General features: G+C 50.1%; 1 protein-coding gene across 1 annotated transcript in view; it reads left to right on the top strand.

Annotated features, from left to right (window-relative positions):
- The window catches only part of LOC105699615 (Down syndrome cell adhesion molecule-like protein Dscam2), a 46,760-nt gene that overhangs the window by 10,105 nt on the left and 18,876 nt on the right, over positions 1–17,779 (top strand). Inside the window, exons 4-9 of the mRNA XM_023434395.1 lie at positions 2,065–2,182; positions 6,084–6,327; positions 6,975–7,179; positions 12,361–12,657; positions 12,733–12,843; positions 14,957–15,115. Of these exons, the coding sequence (XP_023290163.1) occupies positions 2,065–2,182; positions 6,084–6,327; positions 6,975–7,179; positions 12,361–12,657; positions 12,733–12,843; positions 14,957–15,115 (1,134 nt within the window). The remainder of the gene's footprint in view (positions 1–2,064; positions 2,183–6,083; positions 6,328–6,974; positions 7,180–12,360; positions 12,658–12,732; positions 12,844–14,956; positions 15,116–17,779) is intronic.

The following is a 17,779-nucleotide window of genomic DNA, read 5'->3' as shown; positions in this document are numbered from 1 at the left end:
GTCTTTCGGTGCGTCGTGACTTTTCTACCGTCGGGGCGAATATTAATCGACACGATACGGAATGAAAGCCCTCGAGACCGACTCGAGAACATCGAATCCTTCTTCAGGTTCTAGCGAAGAATCGACCGACGTAGATTCTGCAAAGTATCGTTCTCGCGAAGCAGATTACCATTCGCTTAATCCGATTTTTCCATTTAACTCCTGCTGGGAGAGGTTCCGATAACGACGCTAAATCCTAAAGTCGGAAGAGTCGACATCTGATCGCCTTGAAGAGGCACAGAATGAATTTGAAAATTCTTTTCCTGATAGTACGTTGAATTGAATAGTGGGAATTAAGTACCGGGGAATTAAATCGAGCGGTACGTTCATTTTTTATTTGTGCCTTGTACCGACTCCGATTGGCTTCTTTTCAATGAGACCGAGTCGCGTGGCCACCTTTTACCGACTCGTGTCGATTGAAGAGGAGCTCGGTGTGTTTCAATTTACATGCGCATTCGCCGGCTGTGATCAGGCTCCTCTCGGCAAACTTCGGCTATACCTAGTCCTATCCTAACTCTAACTCGTTCGACCAACTCCGGAGATTGCTACATGCTGCGAAGAAGACACCACTGCAGAGATAGGAAAGGGCGGCGCTGATTAAAGGCCCGGAGTAACTCGGTTCCATCGGCCGCGACCCGAAATTAAATGTGCGATCGAATTAACGTACGAGATTAATGTCCCCGTAAATTCGACATGCATTCATTCTCGTCCCTACGAATCCATTTTCCCCTGGTAAAGGTTCCCTATGGCATCGGAGTCGCTTCAAATGGTCCTTGAAATTTTTTCGGCAGGACTCTCGGTGGCCGACGTCAACGGGAAAGGTACGATCTCGTCAGGGTGGAAGGGTGGTCGCCCTTCGAAAAATATTTCCGTGGATCTGGATTCCCATGAAAGGCGTCGGCGGATATATTAGGGATAGGGCGGAGGGTGAATTCACCCTCAAAGGTAAATTCGCCTCGGCTTCCAGGGACGATTCCGCCCCGGAGTCGAAAGATAGGAATCTGCTTCCGCGGCAGGGTGGTGTGAAACCCCTTTAGCGAATCGCATCGTAAGACGCAGGGTACTCGGTTTTAGTATCTGCCCCCATAATTCCCCATTAAATGTGGCTGACGGCTACGCCTCGGCTATACCCGGGTTACCCACTCTCTCTTCCTCCCTTTTCACCTTGGTCTCTGCTCTGGGATTATTTATGACGCACACGTCGGGGAAAACATTTCCCCGTATATCATAGGCAAACTTATATGAGCTCATTCGCGAAGGAGGGAACCCAACGGCCGATATTAAGGAAGCCTCGAAAATATTACTCCGCAACCCCCGCCATGGGAAATACTTGAGGGGCTGCTGCGAATTCTTCCTCCCCGGCCGACATCTTGCTTTTCATTTTAATCCCGTCCTCCCTCCCCGCCGAGAAGGAATTTCCTTTTTTCTTCTTTTCCTTCTGCCAGCCCCACGCTCCGTTTGACACTTTCAGCCCCAATAACTTTTAGGAGGGCTCAAAGCTCCTTATAAAAATAACCCTAGGGACCGTCCGAGCGGGCTTTTATTTGACTCGGCTGATTTTGAACTTTAGTCAAGACCTCGAACTAATTTTCCCCCCCGTTCTTTTTCCATTTTCCGAAACAGTCTTCCCTGCAATTGTCCATATTTAAAGTGCAGCCTTTGCAGAACGAAATGGTCTCTCAGCGACTACGAATATTGTACGCGAAAAGAAGAGCAGGGGATCCTGCGAAGCGGTGCTCTTTGAAAAAGACATCCCCGTTTATCCCGACCCCTCTAATCGCGCATTTCAGCCGACCGTTTTTCGCGTTTATGTTTATTGGAATGTATGGCGGGGCATTCACGAAATACACGTGTTTCGGCCGGCCATTATTCTTCCTTTATACCGGTTATCGAGCAATACGCGTACGTGGAAACGTACATAAGACACGCGCCACGTATGTGAATTTCCATGATTTACGAGGGTCGGGCTGACTTTTCCGAATTTTTACAGACAGCCGCTTAATCGAGACTCTTCTGAAATTCCAGAAATCCGGGACTCGATGCCGCCGATTATCAATGAGAAATTAATCTACAAATCCGTGAGAGTGGAGGACGTCGTCGTGCTGCCTTGCGTCGCCTACGCCCATCCGCGGCCCACGAATAGGTAAGGAAATAATTAATACCATTATGCCCGGACTTTAATACACTTTTTGTGGACCTCATTTTGACGCCATTCTTCTGCGGACCTCTGGGGGAACTAATAATTCGAGGCGGAAAGTCGCGTTTGGCGGGGCATTCCGAGGAAGCACCCTGCCGATTATGCGGAGTGCATAAACGCTTTCATGTACGCCGCGGGAATACATATTCCCGGTTTTCTATATTAATGGTTATTTTAAACATGGAACCTCCTCCGAAGATTGCATCGCGCGATATTCTTTCCCCTGGCGAACGTAGTCGGGGTATATTGACACGAACTAACATCTAAATTTTCAACGTGGCTCCCGCCCCTTATATGCACCCCCTTCTACATACTTTTTTGTCCGTCGGTAACCGGAGTCCGCCTCTTAAACAGGGTGTACATATTCCGAATCGGCCCTAATGGACGTGGCCAGAAATTACATTTCTAGGTACTACTCCAAACGGATCGGGCGGACCTTTTAATAAAGCAAAGTTCACCGAAGACCTCAAATAATTGCATTCACCCTTTTCGATTATTCATTTTTTCCCAGGGAAATAGGGAAGAGTTCGTCCCTCTCTTTTCTTCCGCTTTCACCCCCAGCGTTCGCCTCCCCGTAATACGTGACCCAGAATATCCGAGAAATTCGATGTAACAGTCCCGGCGAAATTCCAGTCCTATAGTATTCTATTAATCCAGAGATGGATGAGGATTTCAGTTCTAGACCGGGCCTCGAGTACACGGAAGACATTTTAGAATTAAAGGGGACGCGGCCGCACCCCGGAATCGAGGATTTCCATATCTGGCTAATAAATTCGAGATTGCTCCGCGAGAGACGACACCCTCGATGGTCATTATCCCCCTTCTCGAGAGTCTCTAGATAAATGAACTGGGTCTTCCTTCAGCATTGGATAGTAAAAAAATTCCCCATTTGTTACTCCGAATAAAATGGCCAAATAAACACGGGGGAGAGGCAGCCACACTCGGAGATAGAAACGGCAGACTCGCCAACAAGGGGGGCAGACCTCGGAGGGGATTAATTCGGGATTAACTCGGGGCGAACTTGGGGGGGCGAAACTTTGAGAAAATACGGGACTTTAAAGCGTTCCTCCCTCGCTTTCGTGATTTTAGGGAAAATCAAAGCAGACCAGGTCGCCCGGCCTTTGTCGAGGCCCGAAGAAGCGCGAGGACCGGCGCCATATTCCCTCGCAAACTGCCGAGGGGCACTCGAATAGTTGGCGAGAGTTTCGGATTCGATTTCGATTAAGTGGAGCACCGTGACATCGGAAGCGCGGCTTTAAGGGTTATATTTATTCCGTATTATCGCAGCGCCGAGGGGGGATGAATTTAGCAGGATCCGGGGATGGATTTGAATTCGTGCGAGCGGGAGGACCAGCATTGGCCAAAGTAAATGGAAATCCAAGGGAGGTTCGCGTCAACACTGACTCGCCCGATTCGTGGAGGACCTCTGGCTGCAGCGCGGGAACAATGGGATTTATTCCGAAAAAGAGCGCTCCCATAAAGTCGACCCTGGAGAAGGAGATACCGCGGCAGGGAAGATGGGCGCACGGGGTGGTTTTTATCGGGCCATCTTTATTTCCAGGCGGCGATGAAATTTGCAAACCGCCTCGCGGATGCGCGCGAAACGACTCCACGAGCTGGGGATGCAGGGTTGAAAATAACATTTGTCGGTAAAATCCGCCAGGGTGGAGGAGTTCGCGAAGGACCCGGTCCTTTTTCTCCCCCCGATCGCGACCGATTTGAAAAACGTCGCCGTCGATGAAGTCTTTGGCGGCGGCGATGGCTCCGGTTCGGAAGAGCACATCGATCGGGCCTTCCCGTGGGAATCTCGCGAGCAAGCGGATGAAAACGAACTCCCGTGAATGCGGAGTCGCGTCTTTCCGCCCGCCCGGGCCAGGTTTATTTATTTCGGAATCATCTCTCGCATTTGAATCCGAGAGACGCGTTTCGAGGGTGGGCGCGGGCGGCGGGCCAAGGAGGAGAGTCGGTGGACGCGGAGAGGAGCAAAAGGGACGGCGAGGAGGGGTAAACGTACCTAGAGGAGGAGATGCAGTTATCATCCTCGGATGCGGATGTACCCGGAGAAAGGACGGCATACCGAAGCCCTTATTCCGCTTTGGCGAGTGCAGATTCCCTGTCCGGCATTGATCAGGTGCTCCCTTTCGAGGACCCTTGCATCCTTCTTTTAAGGGATCTTACGTACTTCTCCTATTTTCTTGAGCAGATCCAGCTCGATCCAAGTGAGAAGAATCGACGACAGAAAACAAAACCGGAGTAAACGTCATTAACATTCTCAAATTCGAGATTCCAGAGGAAGGACATCGCGTGAAGCTCTTACTCCACTTTGGCATTGTCCAGGTTCCCCGTTGGTCCGGCATCGATCGGACGTTCCGCGTCCAGCACCTTGATATCCCTTTCTCAGACCCCTCGGGTCCTTGGTGCCACCCTGGGTGCAAAATCCAGTCTCACCGGGTCCAAACGATCGGCGTCCTTCCGAGTTTACCTCTTTCTCGTGTTTAGGCCCTGCTCGCTCGGGCACGCCCGAGTGGAGGGACAAACTCGGTCCGGACGCTTGGAGAGACCGCTGCCGGAGGGCGAGAGAGACCGCGGCGAAGAGAGGCGAAGAGAGGCGAAAAGAGGAAGAAGGAAGACACCCGGGGAGATATACGGTGGAGACGTCGCTGTATGGGTAGCGCAAACAAACCGACCGCTGATTACAGAGACTGCTCCTGACAGCCCATCAAATATTCCGCGTTTACGTGTACGCCGCCGTCACCGGGTATTCCGCTGCTTGTGTTCCGGGCCGGGCGCTGCCTCGCGCTACCCTCCACCTCGAGCTCTACCCTCTACCTCGCTCCGTACCCCACGGTTGACTCAGCGCGAGGAGAGTCTGAGGGTTTGCCACCGCAGCACGGCTCCCATCTCCGACTCCCGGCCTCCACCCTGAGAGCGTCTCCTCCCATCGCCAATTTCCCTCCGTAAATTCGATTATCTATAGGTATACCCGGCCCGTTTTCTCCGCGGCGGAGTAAGCAGGGCCGAGAGAACGCTTCGCGGGTTTCCAACTACGCGGGGCCGCCTCCACCCGTGAGAAGTGCGCCACGAGGAGCGCGTTTATTACGTGAACCCGGGATATTTAACGTCGTCCTTGCCTCCCACCTCTTCGCGTCTTTGAAAATACGCCTTGATTGCGAGAACTCGGGGACTCTTGTCGGGAACTCGGGAGCACGCTGTTCGACAGGGTTCCTGGACCCCTGGTGTCCGAAGCCTCTCACCTTGGTACTCGCGGTGGTACCCCACTCTGGGCACGTCCACTTTGCGCTATTACGGAGGAAAGAATTGCCCTAAGTCGTTGCACTTCGGCAATTCGACTTTCGATGAACGAAGTTTCAATTTTCAGGAATTTTAGGGCTGGGATTTTTGTTCTGTGGGTTTCGGGCTTGGGGGAGTCCTCTTTCCCTGAGGACATATGGATCCTCGGTATTCTTGTCAGAGGACCACTCTATTACCGGATCCCTGGGCCAATTGGCGTCTTTTCACGTCTCGAAAACCCCCCCTAAATCTATCCGGTCGCTCGAAGCGAATTTGATTACCCACGCGCGCGCGAGTTCGTGACGAGTAGGCAAAAGGCGGCCTTTCAGCGGCGGAATCGCCGCGGCGGAAACGACCTGGTCGGCCCTGCTTCCTGGCTGCTCGAAAGCCTTCCTGATGGGGAATTACTGGGACAGGGACGTCGTTGGGATTCGGAAGTTCTTTGGTCCTATTGGCCAAAATCATGGGCAGTTTCCTGGAGATCCGAGAAAATTTGCCTAACGTTACCTAACCGGATCGACCGATGATGCCTTAATGTTTCTGCGTTCCGTTTCAGGTGGTACTATAAACGCAACCAGAGAGAGGACCCCATAGAGGACCTATCGGGACATTTCCTGATCCGCGATGGATCTCTTATCATACAGGGAGTCCAAGAGACCGACAGTGGGTCCTACATGTGCACCGTCAGCAACATGAAGGGCAGCGAAACTTTGGAGATCAAGCTCTCCGTTTCGGCTCCCCTGAGTGTCCACATCCAACCCCTGATCCAAACCGTGGATCTGGGCAAACCTGCCAACCTGGTGAGCACCGATTCCCTTCCCCGTTAAATTTACACAAAATGTTTATCGAAATTTGGAAAAAACCGCCAGCGTTGAGGGTCCCTCAAAAGCTCATCAGCTGATCATCGAAGATACCGTTCCAGTATCAACAACCCCGGTTTATCGAAACTCCGCTCATCTGGGGCCCTCAATTTAAATTTGTATAATTACCGGGACTTCTTTCCACAATCGTTTCCACGTTGAGCTCTATCGGCTCCAAAAGCACTCCCCGTAACTCCGGGCAGTCCATTCTCGCCATCCATCCGCATTACGCGTGACGTGCACCCGATGTGACGATTCCGTCCCATTATTTGGCGATAAACATATCCCCGTGGCGGCGTGTTTACCGGCAAACAGAGCCGCCATTGGCAGTCCAATTAAATATACGCATCCGAAATTAAAAGTGGCATCAAATCGATGGGGTCCCCCGAATGCCAGGGCGGCGTTCCATTAAGCGTTTCGTGATATGAGGCCCTGATGGACGGTCCCCTCGGGGAAAAAGTATCACAGGAAGTACTTTTTAGCTCAAAAATGAGGAACTGGGCCAGGGGACCAAGACCGTCAGAGAATTGGACGGAATCCCTGGAAATTGATCATCCTTTGATATGGACCTTCCGTTTCTGCCGCAGACGTGCATCGCCAGTGGTTTTCCGCAAGCCACGCTCTATTGGCTGAAGGATGGCCAACCCCTACGAACAGGTGCCAGGGTCAGAGCAGTGTCCAGGGAAAGGGTTACCCTGACTTCGGTGGAGCACGAGGATCGGGGGATGTACCAATGTTTCGTCAGGAACGAGAACGAGATGGCCGAGGGCGTCGCCGAGCTGCGACTTGGGGGTGAGTCCCAGGGGTCTTAACGGCGCGTTACAGGGCCGCCTCGTTATTTTTACGCCCCCGATGGGGTTTACGGCCGATTAAAGCCCCTGCAAATGAATAGATCGGCTCGTTCGTTTTATACGGTCCCTTTTACTACTTTCGATTTCGCCGATTAACGGATGATCGCGACCCAGGGGTACCGCGCTGGGGGGATGTCTGCTCTGCATATCCAGCGTTAAAGATGACGTGCTCAGGGGTATTTAAAACGGCGCCCGGTTTTAAGCGGGTGTTTGCGGTGGATGTTCACCCGGGTAATTGCGTCTTCCACTCGTTAAACGGAGGAATTAGCTCGTTTGGCCGCTTTGATTTAAATTAAGGGTCCCGCCTGCCCGGCCAGGATACAGTTTTGCCCCTCCACCGGGAGGGCTGTAAAATTGGTTCCACTTCGTTTTACCGGGATTATCGTGGGAAACGGCGTTAGCGGTTTAAGCGGGAAATTTATGCAGTCTGAAGTGCCGGGGCGGAAAGGGGTGCGTTTTGCAAGGAGACCGCGCCCCTCCGCGTTTCGGCAGATTCTCATGCCTCGCGGTAACAAGGGTTGATGATCCGTTCCTACGGGTCGCTGTTAATTTTATCCTGGCGTAACGGCGAGTAACAGGCACCCCTACGGTATGTCGGACTCGCCGGAACGACCGGGGCGTTATGCGCGATTTTTTAATTTAACTCCGGCCCGCGTTGGAAATTGTCGCGTCGCGGATTCCGGAAACCCCCCTTCTGGGAGCTCGGTGCGCGGCTTCGGCTTTTTCGAAAATTCCCATTTCTAGAAGTGCCGAGTGGATTAGCGAGAATTAATCGCGCAAATGCGCGGGCACGTGGCCCTCGTTATCGCGGGTAATGAGCGACAGACTGGAAATTCGGCCGGCCCGAGGCTGCTGGTCCGAAATCGAGGCCGCCAGGAAAATCTGTCCAATTTTCCAGAAATCTGAAAAATTCGGAAAGCACCCTGTCAGTCTCCTCCACTCTACCCCGGGAACGACGTACCCTGGCGAAATTACATTTCCGCGGAATTAAATTAAACGCCATCGTCCGGAGGTCTCTCTTCTTCGGGCACTCCGAAACGCGAAAGATCGTTCTCGGAGATGAATCGCGACGCGGCACTTTCTCTCCTCCGGCTCGAAGGGAGGTAAAAAACGGCCCCATCTCCGCATTCGGGGAATTGGGCTCGAATCCGGGAGCGGACAGGGTGCTTGTTTGCCGGGCGAATTGTCAGACAGTGATAGGTGGCCGGTGGTCAATGCATACGCGTCCTGAAAGAATAAAACTGTCACCGCGCCTGGCGGCTTTACAAGATCGCGGCGATTACATCCGAAAAGCGGTCGCACCCCATTGTTTCCTCCGGCGGAATTAATTCCGCGGCCGCGTTTATCGGGGAATCGGATACTTGCTGATAAACCGTGCCAAAAATTCTCGGGCCCCTCCGCAGTCTCTCGCTGCATCCCGCGGAAACCCTGCAACCCCCTTGGCATTTATTTCGGGTTATCGCCAAAGAAAAATATCCGGGAAAATAAAAATATAACGCCGGGGGAGAGGACATCCGAAGGGCTGGTCGTCGTTAAATGATTTATTATACTTGTGTACACCAGTTGCGTTCAATCAGGGCCTGGCGCGCGTTTATTAGCGTTAACGGCGATGGCGGGTAATGGCGGGCGGACGATCGGGCCGACACCGGCCGTTAAAGCGGGCGAATCCCTTGCTCGAAAGATCCGAATTGGAATATTCGAAAGCCCGTTAATTCTTGCTCCAGGGCCGGGGATATATCCGAGGTTGGAATGGCTGGCTAGGCGAGGCGAGGTGCAGGGCTTGTTTGTCCACTGAATGGTCCGCCGGTGATAGGTGGCTAGCGGTTAATGCAGCGGATCTCGTCCCGCGCGATCCATCCCCCATTTTGCGCGCCGCTCCTCCCGTTCCGCCGCATTTCCATCCCGCTTCCCTCGTCTCCCTCGGGGTGTGCTGGTTTTGCGACCGGCTGCTGCAAAAACACCGCCCCCAAGCCCGGTTTGACGAGTTTCGGACTTAAGCAGCGTGCATTAGCGCTGCTCCTGCTCGGGACGCGCCCGGCGGCCATTTTGGCGAACGCTCTTCCTCCCGGAGAACGCGCTCGAAATTCGACGAACTCTGGACACGCTGCGAGGTCGAGTGGCTCATTTTGGAGACAGTCCCTGGAATTCGCCGATTTTTCGGACACCATCTCGAAAACGCACCCTCGGGGTTCTTCGGGGTATTCAGCCGTTTCTGGATCACGAGGACGAGTTGTCCCCCGAAATCTGGAATGACGCTTCCAGGCCACCGGGACGGTGGTCGGGAGACTCCGGATCGATGATCCATGGTCGAAGGGTGAAAATATCTTCCGTCATTCGGCCATTTTCCCTGCGTGGGGTCTTGTCGAAAAGTCACCCCCAGGTCGCGATCCCTGGGTCAATTAGTGACTTCTCGCGAGCCCGAACCATATTACTCAGCCATTAAGATTCTCCCTGCTCGCTTGATTTCTAAGCTGTAGGGCACGGAGTGTATATTAGGCAGAATCGCCTACAGCGCGATAGGATAGTTAGTCCCCTTGATTTGCATACGCTAACGAGGTTCCGGCGGTGGTGACGATGCCGTGCCCTCGTCTACCATAGTTTACCGTAGTCTACCCTCCGCCCTGTAGCGCAGTCTAGTCCGGACCGGTCTGGTGCATCCATTAATTATACGTTATAGATGCGCCGAGATAATGGAACGCGACAATCGACCCTTTCTTGATTTGTAGACCGAACTTCTCCCTGTGAGCCCCGTCGCCCGTTGACACCCCTTGATGAGGAAAAATTCAACGACCCCGATTCGCGACGTGCCACGAGATCGGGAGATGTGGGATGCTGCTATCCAAATTCTCATCTTGAGCATCCATTTTTACCAAAATTCTCGCACTATTGTCAGTACCTCCTCTGATAGCCTCAAAGCGATATCCAGGTCCAGCTGGCGTCCTCGCGGCCTCCACGAATTAATTATCTCCTCTGGAAATCCCGATTTATCGACCCTTATTGGCCGTGCGATGAATAACCCGACGAAGTCCTGTAAATAATAAATACTCGAAACGATTACATCCTGGCGTGCTTTGCGCTTTATTGACGAAACGCGTGCACCGCAATGCCGGGCACGTATGCGCGCCAAAGCGGACCAGTTTCCATTTTGGTCCCGAATTTTTCCGGATATTCCTTCCCGGGAATCGCGGATGATTAATTCGCCTACCGCGGCCGGGTATTAATGCACATATATGCCGAGTTTTATTTCTCGTGAGAACCTTTTCCCTAGCTTTTATCCTCTGGCAAATGTAGTATATTCGCGGGCGAAACGCTTTGATTTCCGGGATCGCGGATTCCCCGCGAAAATCTTTTTCCAGGAGCGTGGGCCAATTAATTCGGCCCTTTTCGAGGGGAGGATCTCTGGGAAATCTTTCCTGCCAGCTCGACGGAGACAGAGATTAAGAACGAGCGGAAGTTCTATTACTTCTAGTAGCGGCTCGGTCTGCTAATTCACCCCGTTAAGTTTTCCTCGATTTCCCTCCCCCTGAGAACGGGGACTCGCAGACCCGATCAATCCGCCGGTGAATGATCGGCCAATCTTCTTGCATTACCTAAAAATCAATAGCGGACCGTCGAAATTGCTCCGAGCTAATCTGCGGAACAGATAGGAGCGGCGTAATTGTCTATAAATTGAGTTCGTTATGATTAGATGCAGGATTTTCAAGGGGGGGGGGGGATATATCCCAGGGGATTTGTCGGGACTTTTCACCCTTTTTTTGGCCAGCTGTTCGGCGAGAGGGAATTTCACAGTTTTTCGCAATGGAATTCCATTATCGACGTACGTACCGATTTTCGATTTCGATTTGAGGGCTTGTTTAAAGACCCTAACTAGACAGCTTCCAATTATCTTTCTTGTATTTCTACTATTTTTTTTTTTTTCTTCTTCTGTTAGGAAACGCAGGAGTTCTGAGGATGGATTATCAAGTTAGATCCGATGGGAATCAATATTGAATTTTTCGACTTTCAATCGATTTCACTTAGACTCCCGAGGATTTAATCCAGATTTAACTATCCTGTAACGAGCTGCTTATGCTTTGCTGCTTAATCCCCCTCGGCCTCGGGATGAGCTTTGGGGTGAGCTTTAGAACGAGCTTACACTAAATCCGTCCGAATCAGTCAGACCAGGCCAATGTAATCAGGTCAGTCTGGATTAGGGAAGAAGTAACGAAGTTCTCACATGTGTAATTAAATGCCCGGCAGAGGCAAGGCCAGACAATTTCTCGATTCGCGGGAGAAATAGTAAATAAATTCTTTACACCGAGTTATTAAGAGATACATTCACGAAGTACGCTTACGAGGGCGGGGGTTAACTCGATTTCGGGAGTTTGCGTTTTCATTAAAATAATCCCAGTTTTCGAGGCCGGGATTTCGTTGGAGTTGATGAAAGTCAATCTTGGCTCCCGAATCGCGACTTCTTGGCGGTAACTTAGAGCCGAATCGACCCGATCCACTTAAGTTTAACGGATTCCACGCAGAGCAATGGGATTATTTCGGTTTGTTAGAACTCGCTGCCGACTTAACGGAATTGCGGTTTGATCAACTCCGCGCCCCGAGAAATACGCCGGCGAGTTTCGAGTGGCCCTGGTGTAACGAACGGTACGTGCACTGGGATTTACCGCGGGGTATTATTTATGAGCCCGTGTCGGGGGGCATCGCGAAACGCCGCAAGAAAGGAAACCCGGGATATTTGTAACCGCGGGAAACAATTAAGCGAGCAGGGAGGAGGTAACGGATGGTAATGCAACGCGCTATCGAGGAATCGAGACACCTACGTACCCGCCCCCGCCTATTAGCCCCAGCAAAGAGATAAAAATTTCCCCGCGAGTATGAAGAACCTCAAAGAGGGTAAGATAATTTCCACGGCCTGGAAAACCCCCCCCTGGATGAGAAAAAAATATTTCCCAAGAATTTCCGACTACCGCTCCTGATATAAAAATTCCCCGAAAGTGGGCATTACTCTTCCCGAGTGCGAAACGTTGAGCTTTAATTTTTCCCCATTTTTATTCTGCCGAATTATCCGTGAATTATTATTTTGGGTTTATATCGAGGGGTGATTATATGGTAGATTGATGTGTGTTACTAGAAATCGCACCCCAGTTGGTGTACCGATTCATCGAGCAGACCATGCAACCTGGTCCCTCGGTATCCCTGAAGTGCAGCGCAGCGGGCAATCCCCCGCCACAGATTTCTTGGCTGCTAGATGGGTTTCCACTGCCACAGGACGACAGACTGGTCATCGGTCAATATGTCACCGTGTATAGTGACGTGATCTCCCACGTGAACATTTCCACCGTCAGGTCGGAGGATGGAGGCGAGTACGAGTGCATCGCCAGCAGCAAGGCAGGGCAGTCCTCGCATGCAGCAAGGCTTAATATATACGGTGAGACTCTTCACCTTGCCCTGAAGCTGCTTCTGTTTTGACGAAAAATTCGGAAATCCTCGATATCCGCTCCAGGGAGGCCTTTTGTGAGATCCATGCCGCCCATTTCTGCGGTGGAGGGGAAGCAGCTCGTCCTGAAGTGCCCTGTCTCAGGCTACCCGGTAGAATCGATAATCTGGGAGAAGGGTAAGTGATCGATCTTGCGTCCCACCCTTCAGCAATGAACGTGGAAAGTGACGGAGAATAAAAAAAAAATTATTACATATAATATTTTTAATTATTTTTACCCCCTTCATTGGGGCACCTCTACAGTCAAGGTTGCCTCTCGGAAAATCTGCTTTTCACTCGACGCGTACGTTCGCTCTGTTTTTTTTTTTCTCTTTTCTCTCTCATTGAATTAACAACTTCCTGGAGTCCAATACGTAGCGTCAGCGATCGCAGGGCTCGGAATTAATTTCGAAACACCGATGCCAAGGCGAGTCGAAGTTTTCGAAACAACTCGAATAAAAGTTTTAATTGCGCGTCGCCCCTCGCCGCGCCCTCCTTAATGGGACTATAAGTTAATCAACTGACATTATCACGACGGGGCTCAATACCGAATGTATAGGTCTTAAATATTGCCATTGGTTTCCGATCGATCGAGCCCTTCCTGAGGGAATTTTCACGACAGAAATGAAATCCCCACTCGTCGGGTAATCTGCCCCCTCGGTTTATGAAAGCCTCGAGAATCGCAATCGATTATTCGGCTCTTATTATTCCTCTTTGAAGTAATTAACCCGGAAACGCGTGGAGCAATTTTCTGATTAATTTTCTTGGGCGCATGTTCTCTCGTCGGTATTTCAAATGAAAATTAAGGCGCAGTCGAGGGGTCGAAATTTCCATCCCGGGGATTATTATTTGCTCGTCTGGTCGATTTTCCAGATTTTCCCGAAAATAAGGCCGAAGGACTCCGAAACCGGCTATCGTAAAATACTCGGCTGGCGAAGTTACGTCGACCAGTGTATGTGTAAAGCTGATGATGTTTGCATATAATTTCACCCACTCCGTCAAAATGCACGCAGTTCAGCTACCGTACTTTGGGCGAGATTACCGCCCTGAAATAATTGTATCTCTCTCTCTCCTCTGTATATGCGTATGCAACGCTTATTACTCGACGTCCAGAAGTCATCATAATCAAACGGAATTCGACATAGGTATACGTGCATAAAAACCCTCGCCAGGAAAACCTTAAAAAATAAATCTAAATATTTAACAGAGGCATTGTGAAATGGCAAATTAATATACAATATTTTCGTTACTTTCGTGAAAATCGTCCCTTGGTAAAGTCTCCTTCAAATCGCCTCCCCTCTGATCTTGCGAAAGTTTCTCGCGAAAGTAGATTCGAAATTTCGCAGCAAGTTCCGCGTCTTGTCTTCAAGATCCTCTTCTCCTCTGCAGTTTCGAGGGAAGAAAAGGGGAAAAGAATCCCGACAAGGGGGTGGATGATGCCCCGGGAGAAGGAGTTTAGGCAGAAACCTCAAAAGCTTAAAAGTTTCTTTAATAGGCGAGGAAAATGAGAGAAAAGCATTACCGGGCCAGGGATTTAATCTTTTCATGCGTTCTCGACTTGCATCTTACGAGGCCCCTATTTCCCTCCCCTTGAAAGTTAGATGGGGTTCAAACAAATGCAATTTCTCCCCCGTAATTGTGTGAAAAAAAAATTTTTTAATCCCCGATGCGTCACTGTTTTTTTTTCATCCTCGACAAAGATCCTAATTTAAGTTTAGTTAACCAGCGCAACGTTTCATTGCACTGGTTTATCGCGGATATTTCGCATTGCAGATTTGATCTTAAAGAGAATATCTCGAAACGCGATACGGCCAATGGAGGTGCATCGCGCGTATTACCCGGTGCATATATGCGCCTATCACGGGAGAGCGAATACCGCATTTAATCACTGAATGAATATTTGTCGCCCCGCAGATCGAAACGACTTTATTATCCGCCGGAGCATTTAAACATAATCATCCCCCTTTACGCCCGCCCTTTAAATCGTTTGACGTTTACTCTGCGCGCTTAATGAAATTTTAACAAGCGCTGGGGAAATAAAATTTCCGAGCCCGACACATAAAATCGAAAAGGGAAGGGATGTCGAGGAAACGTAGATCTGAATTTTGAGAAACGTGAAAAATAGGGGGATGATTTTTTCGATCAAAATTAAGGGTGACTTTTCAGCCTTTCGCGGTATTTCCAGCTAAGGAGAGGTTCGACACTATTTTCATCGATGTTCTTTTCAAAGAAATCCTGTATTTTTCTCCAGAAGGCAGAAAGCTTCCCACGAACATGCAGCAGAGGGTTGCCAATGGCACCCTCTCCATAGAAACTGTCCAGAAGAATGCTGACCAAGGGTCTTATACTTGCGTCGCAAGAAATAAGCATAACTTCACCTCGCAAGGCACGGTGGACGTCCGAGTGCTCGGTGAGTGTTCCTTGTTTCGTACCTTTCGGAAAGCCATCTCATCTCATGATCACATCGAATTGTTCTCAATTAAATCGGAAGATCGTGAATTTTTAGGGAATTTTTTTGTCCCGGCCTAAGGGAATTTATTTCACCCGCGACGCAATTATTATATTAATGCTTGGGGGTTGCTCTGTACACTTTCTGAGCTGAATTGTTTAATCTCTCCCGGCGTCGCTTAGGTATATATGCGTAGTTTATTATATATATATATACGTCGGTACACGCAGTTTCAAGAACGTAGGGTAAATGCGTCAGCCGGGGGATTACAGCCACGGATTAAGAGTGGAACTTCATTAAAGGTAACTTTATCCCCTGCAGTGGCCCTTCGGTTATTAACTTTCTTCCACAAGGCAGGGAAGTAGTTTACGATCTTCCGATTAATTAAGTAAGGAAAAGTCAAAGCCGCAGGAATAATGTATTAACGTTTAACGAGTAGCTTACCCCTCCCGACCTGCAGGTCGAGTTTCGCGCAATTTCGCGGGGATTACTAAGTACTCCGCAATTAGTGTTAATCTCTCGGTCCGGTATTTTAGAGGCCGAGTTTCCTTAATTTCCCAGAAATTCGGAGGGTCGGGGGAAAGAGAATTTTATCTCGCTTATCGGTCTGGAATAATTCTTTTTCTTTTCTTTTCTTTTTTTCGAAATTCCGCCATTCGGCACGCTCATTTATTGGTCCGTTTCCATCTTATCGGAGTAATGTCCGATAACGAGGATAGAAGATAATTGGTGATAGATGACGGTTTTCAACGGTCCATCGCACAGGGACCTGTTCCGGCATTTGCAAGAGTAATTCTCCATTAAATCGGAGTTTTATGACCGCTTTTATCGCAGGTGTACCGATAAAAATCAGTCCTTTGAGTTATCAATCTCAGTCCTATAGAAGATCTCTCGGCGGTCTTCCGGGATTTCGAAATCATGGTTTGGGCAGGAATAATCGTCCATCGATTAGCCTGGGCGGTCGATACGCTTGCATCGGCGAATCCCTCGGTACATTTCCTCCTCGGGTTACACAGCTATCACGGCAAAGTTTTCTCCGTGTACAATTGAATTCACCGAGGCTGGCAACCCTCCAATGTGGCGGCGGAAAAGTTGAACACGGTCGGGAAATCAAAGGATTCGTCAGAAGCCCAAACACATGCAGCCTCCTTTTCCGGTAATTGTATTTACCCCTTTTACAGGACCCTTCTTTTGACTGCAAAGTGAATTTCAGGCATTCCGGAGTATCCGGCGCATTTCAAATTCATTTCTCAAAATGGACAAACTGGCACTCCTCGCTCTTTTCCGTCCCAGCAGGAAATCCTGCCAGGTCCGACTTGAACAGTTCCCGACGTACAAGATATTAAAAAATTCCAAACTACAGAATCTTATGAATTATATTTTCTCTTCCCGTAACAATGCTCATTTTGCAACTGCACTCGATCCCATTATTCTTGGTCAAAACGCATCACAAAAGTGACGCCGTAACGCGCCCTTTGTGCACGCATGCAGACGTTAACGAGGGCAACATGTCGCGACTTGACGTCGGCCTGGAAAAGCAGAGCCGCAAATGGAAAATCTCTCTGTCTCCAGTTATCGGGGCTCCCGGGTTTCATTATTTCCCCGATCCTCCGGCTGTGAAAACATCAATTTTCGAATGCAAATTGCCGAGTGCGTTCAGCTCGCGCTACGTCAAGTTCCCCCTCAGCCGCGGGCTCGTCTCTTCTGGGATCGAGATGGAACCATCTATTTACCTTTTCGCCACTTTAATCAACACACCACCGTGACGTTCCTTCACTTGGCGCGGTTCGCCTTGAATTTCGCGAATTTTCTCCCTCTCGGAAGGAATAAAATGAAAAGAGCTGGAAATCTGTCCAAGCGAGCATACAAGCAACGAACAGAGGCCGAAGAACGACCGGGGTGCAGCATCCATATTGGGTCCATAGGACCCTTCTACCGTGAAAATCCCGTGAAAAGTGAAATTTCGACACGGAAAAATTTCATCAAAACCCGGCGTTGATTTTTTGGAATAGCGGTTTTTGGAGTATAAAGTAAAATCTAAGATTTCCGTGCCGTCACGAGGTCGGGATTCCTCGAGAACGGCTGAATTCGTTCGTGGGAGGATTTTTTGAGGCATGCCAGGAATTCCTACAGGACGTGGAGGGTACGGACACCTGGAAGACGAGGTGGAAAATCGTTTTTGCAGAGGCCTGTACATCCGGGTACAGGGCGAACGACGTGCACGCGATTGTGTACCTAGAGGCTTGGCCGACTATGCGATGCAAATACGATCAATCGGAAACAGTTATCGCCGGGGTAACGACGGACATGACTCAATTGTATTACACATACCGAGGTGATCGAACTTCGCAAGCGGGCCAATTTTCGCGAGACATACTGCCAAATGCACAGCCCGATCGCAATTGGGTCGCTTCTGGGTCTTGCGCGCCGGAGCGCGCTTTAAACGCGTCCCGGGCAATTCTAGGTGGCTGACGATAATTGACGCGATCGGCAAGTAGGCGGAAAAGTGGTCCAGGATTTGTACTTGAAATAGCCACAAAGTTCACTCCCTTGATCGGCTCCGAACGGGTTGATTTTGGCCCCTGAACTCGGAGCACCGTGGGTTTCGAGACTCCTTTTGGGAAC

The sequence above is a fragment of the Orussus abietinus genome, unplaced genomic scaffold (genome assembly GCF_000612105.2).
Source record: "Orussus abietinus isolate OABI.00-Male unplaced genomic scaffold, Oabi_2.0 scaffold10, whole genome shotgun sequence".
In the NCBI taxonomy this organism is placed as follows: domain Eukaryota; kingdom Metazoa; phylum Arthropoda; class Insecta; order Hymenoptera; family Orussidae; genus Orussus; species Orussus abietinus.
Note: the sequence above shows the minus strand (reverse complement) of the source record. Positions and strands in the feature narration are given on the sequence as shown.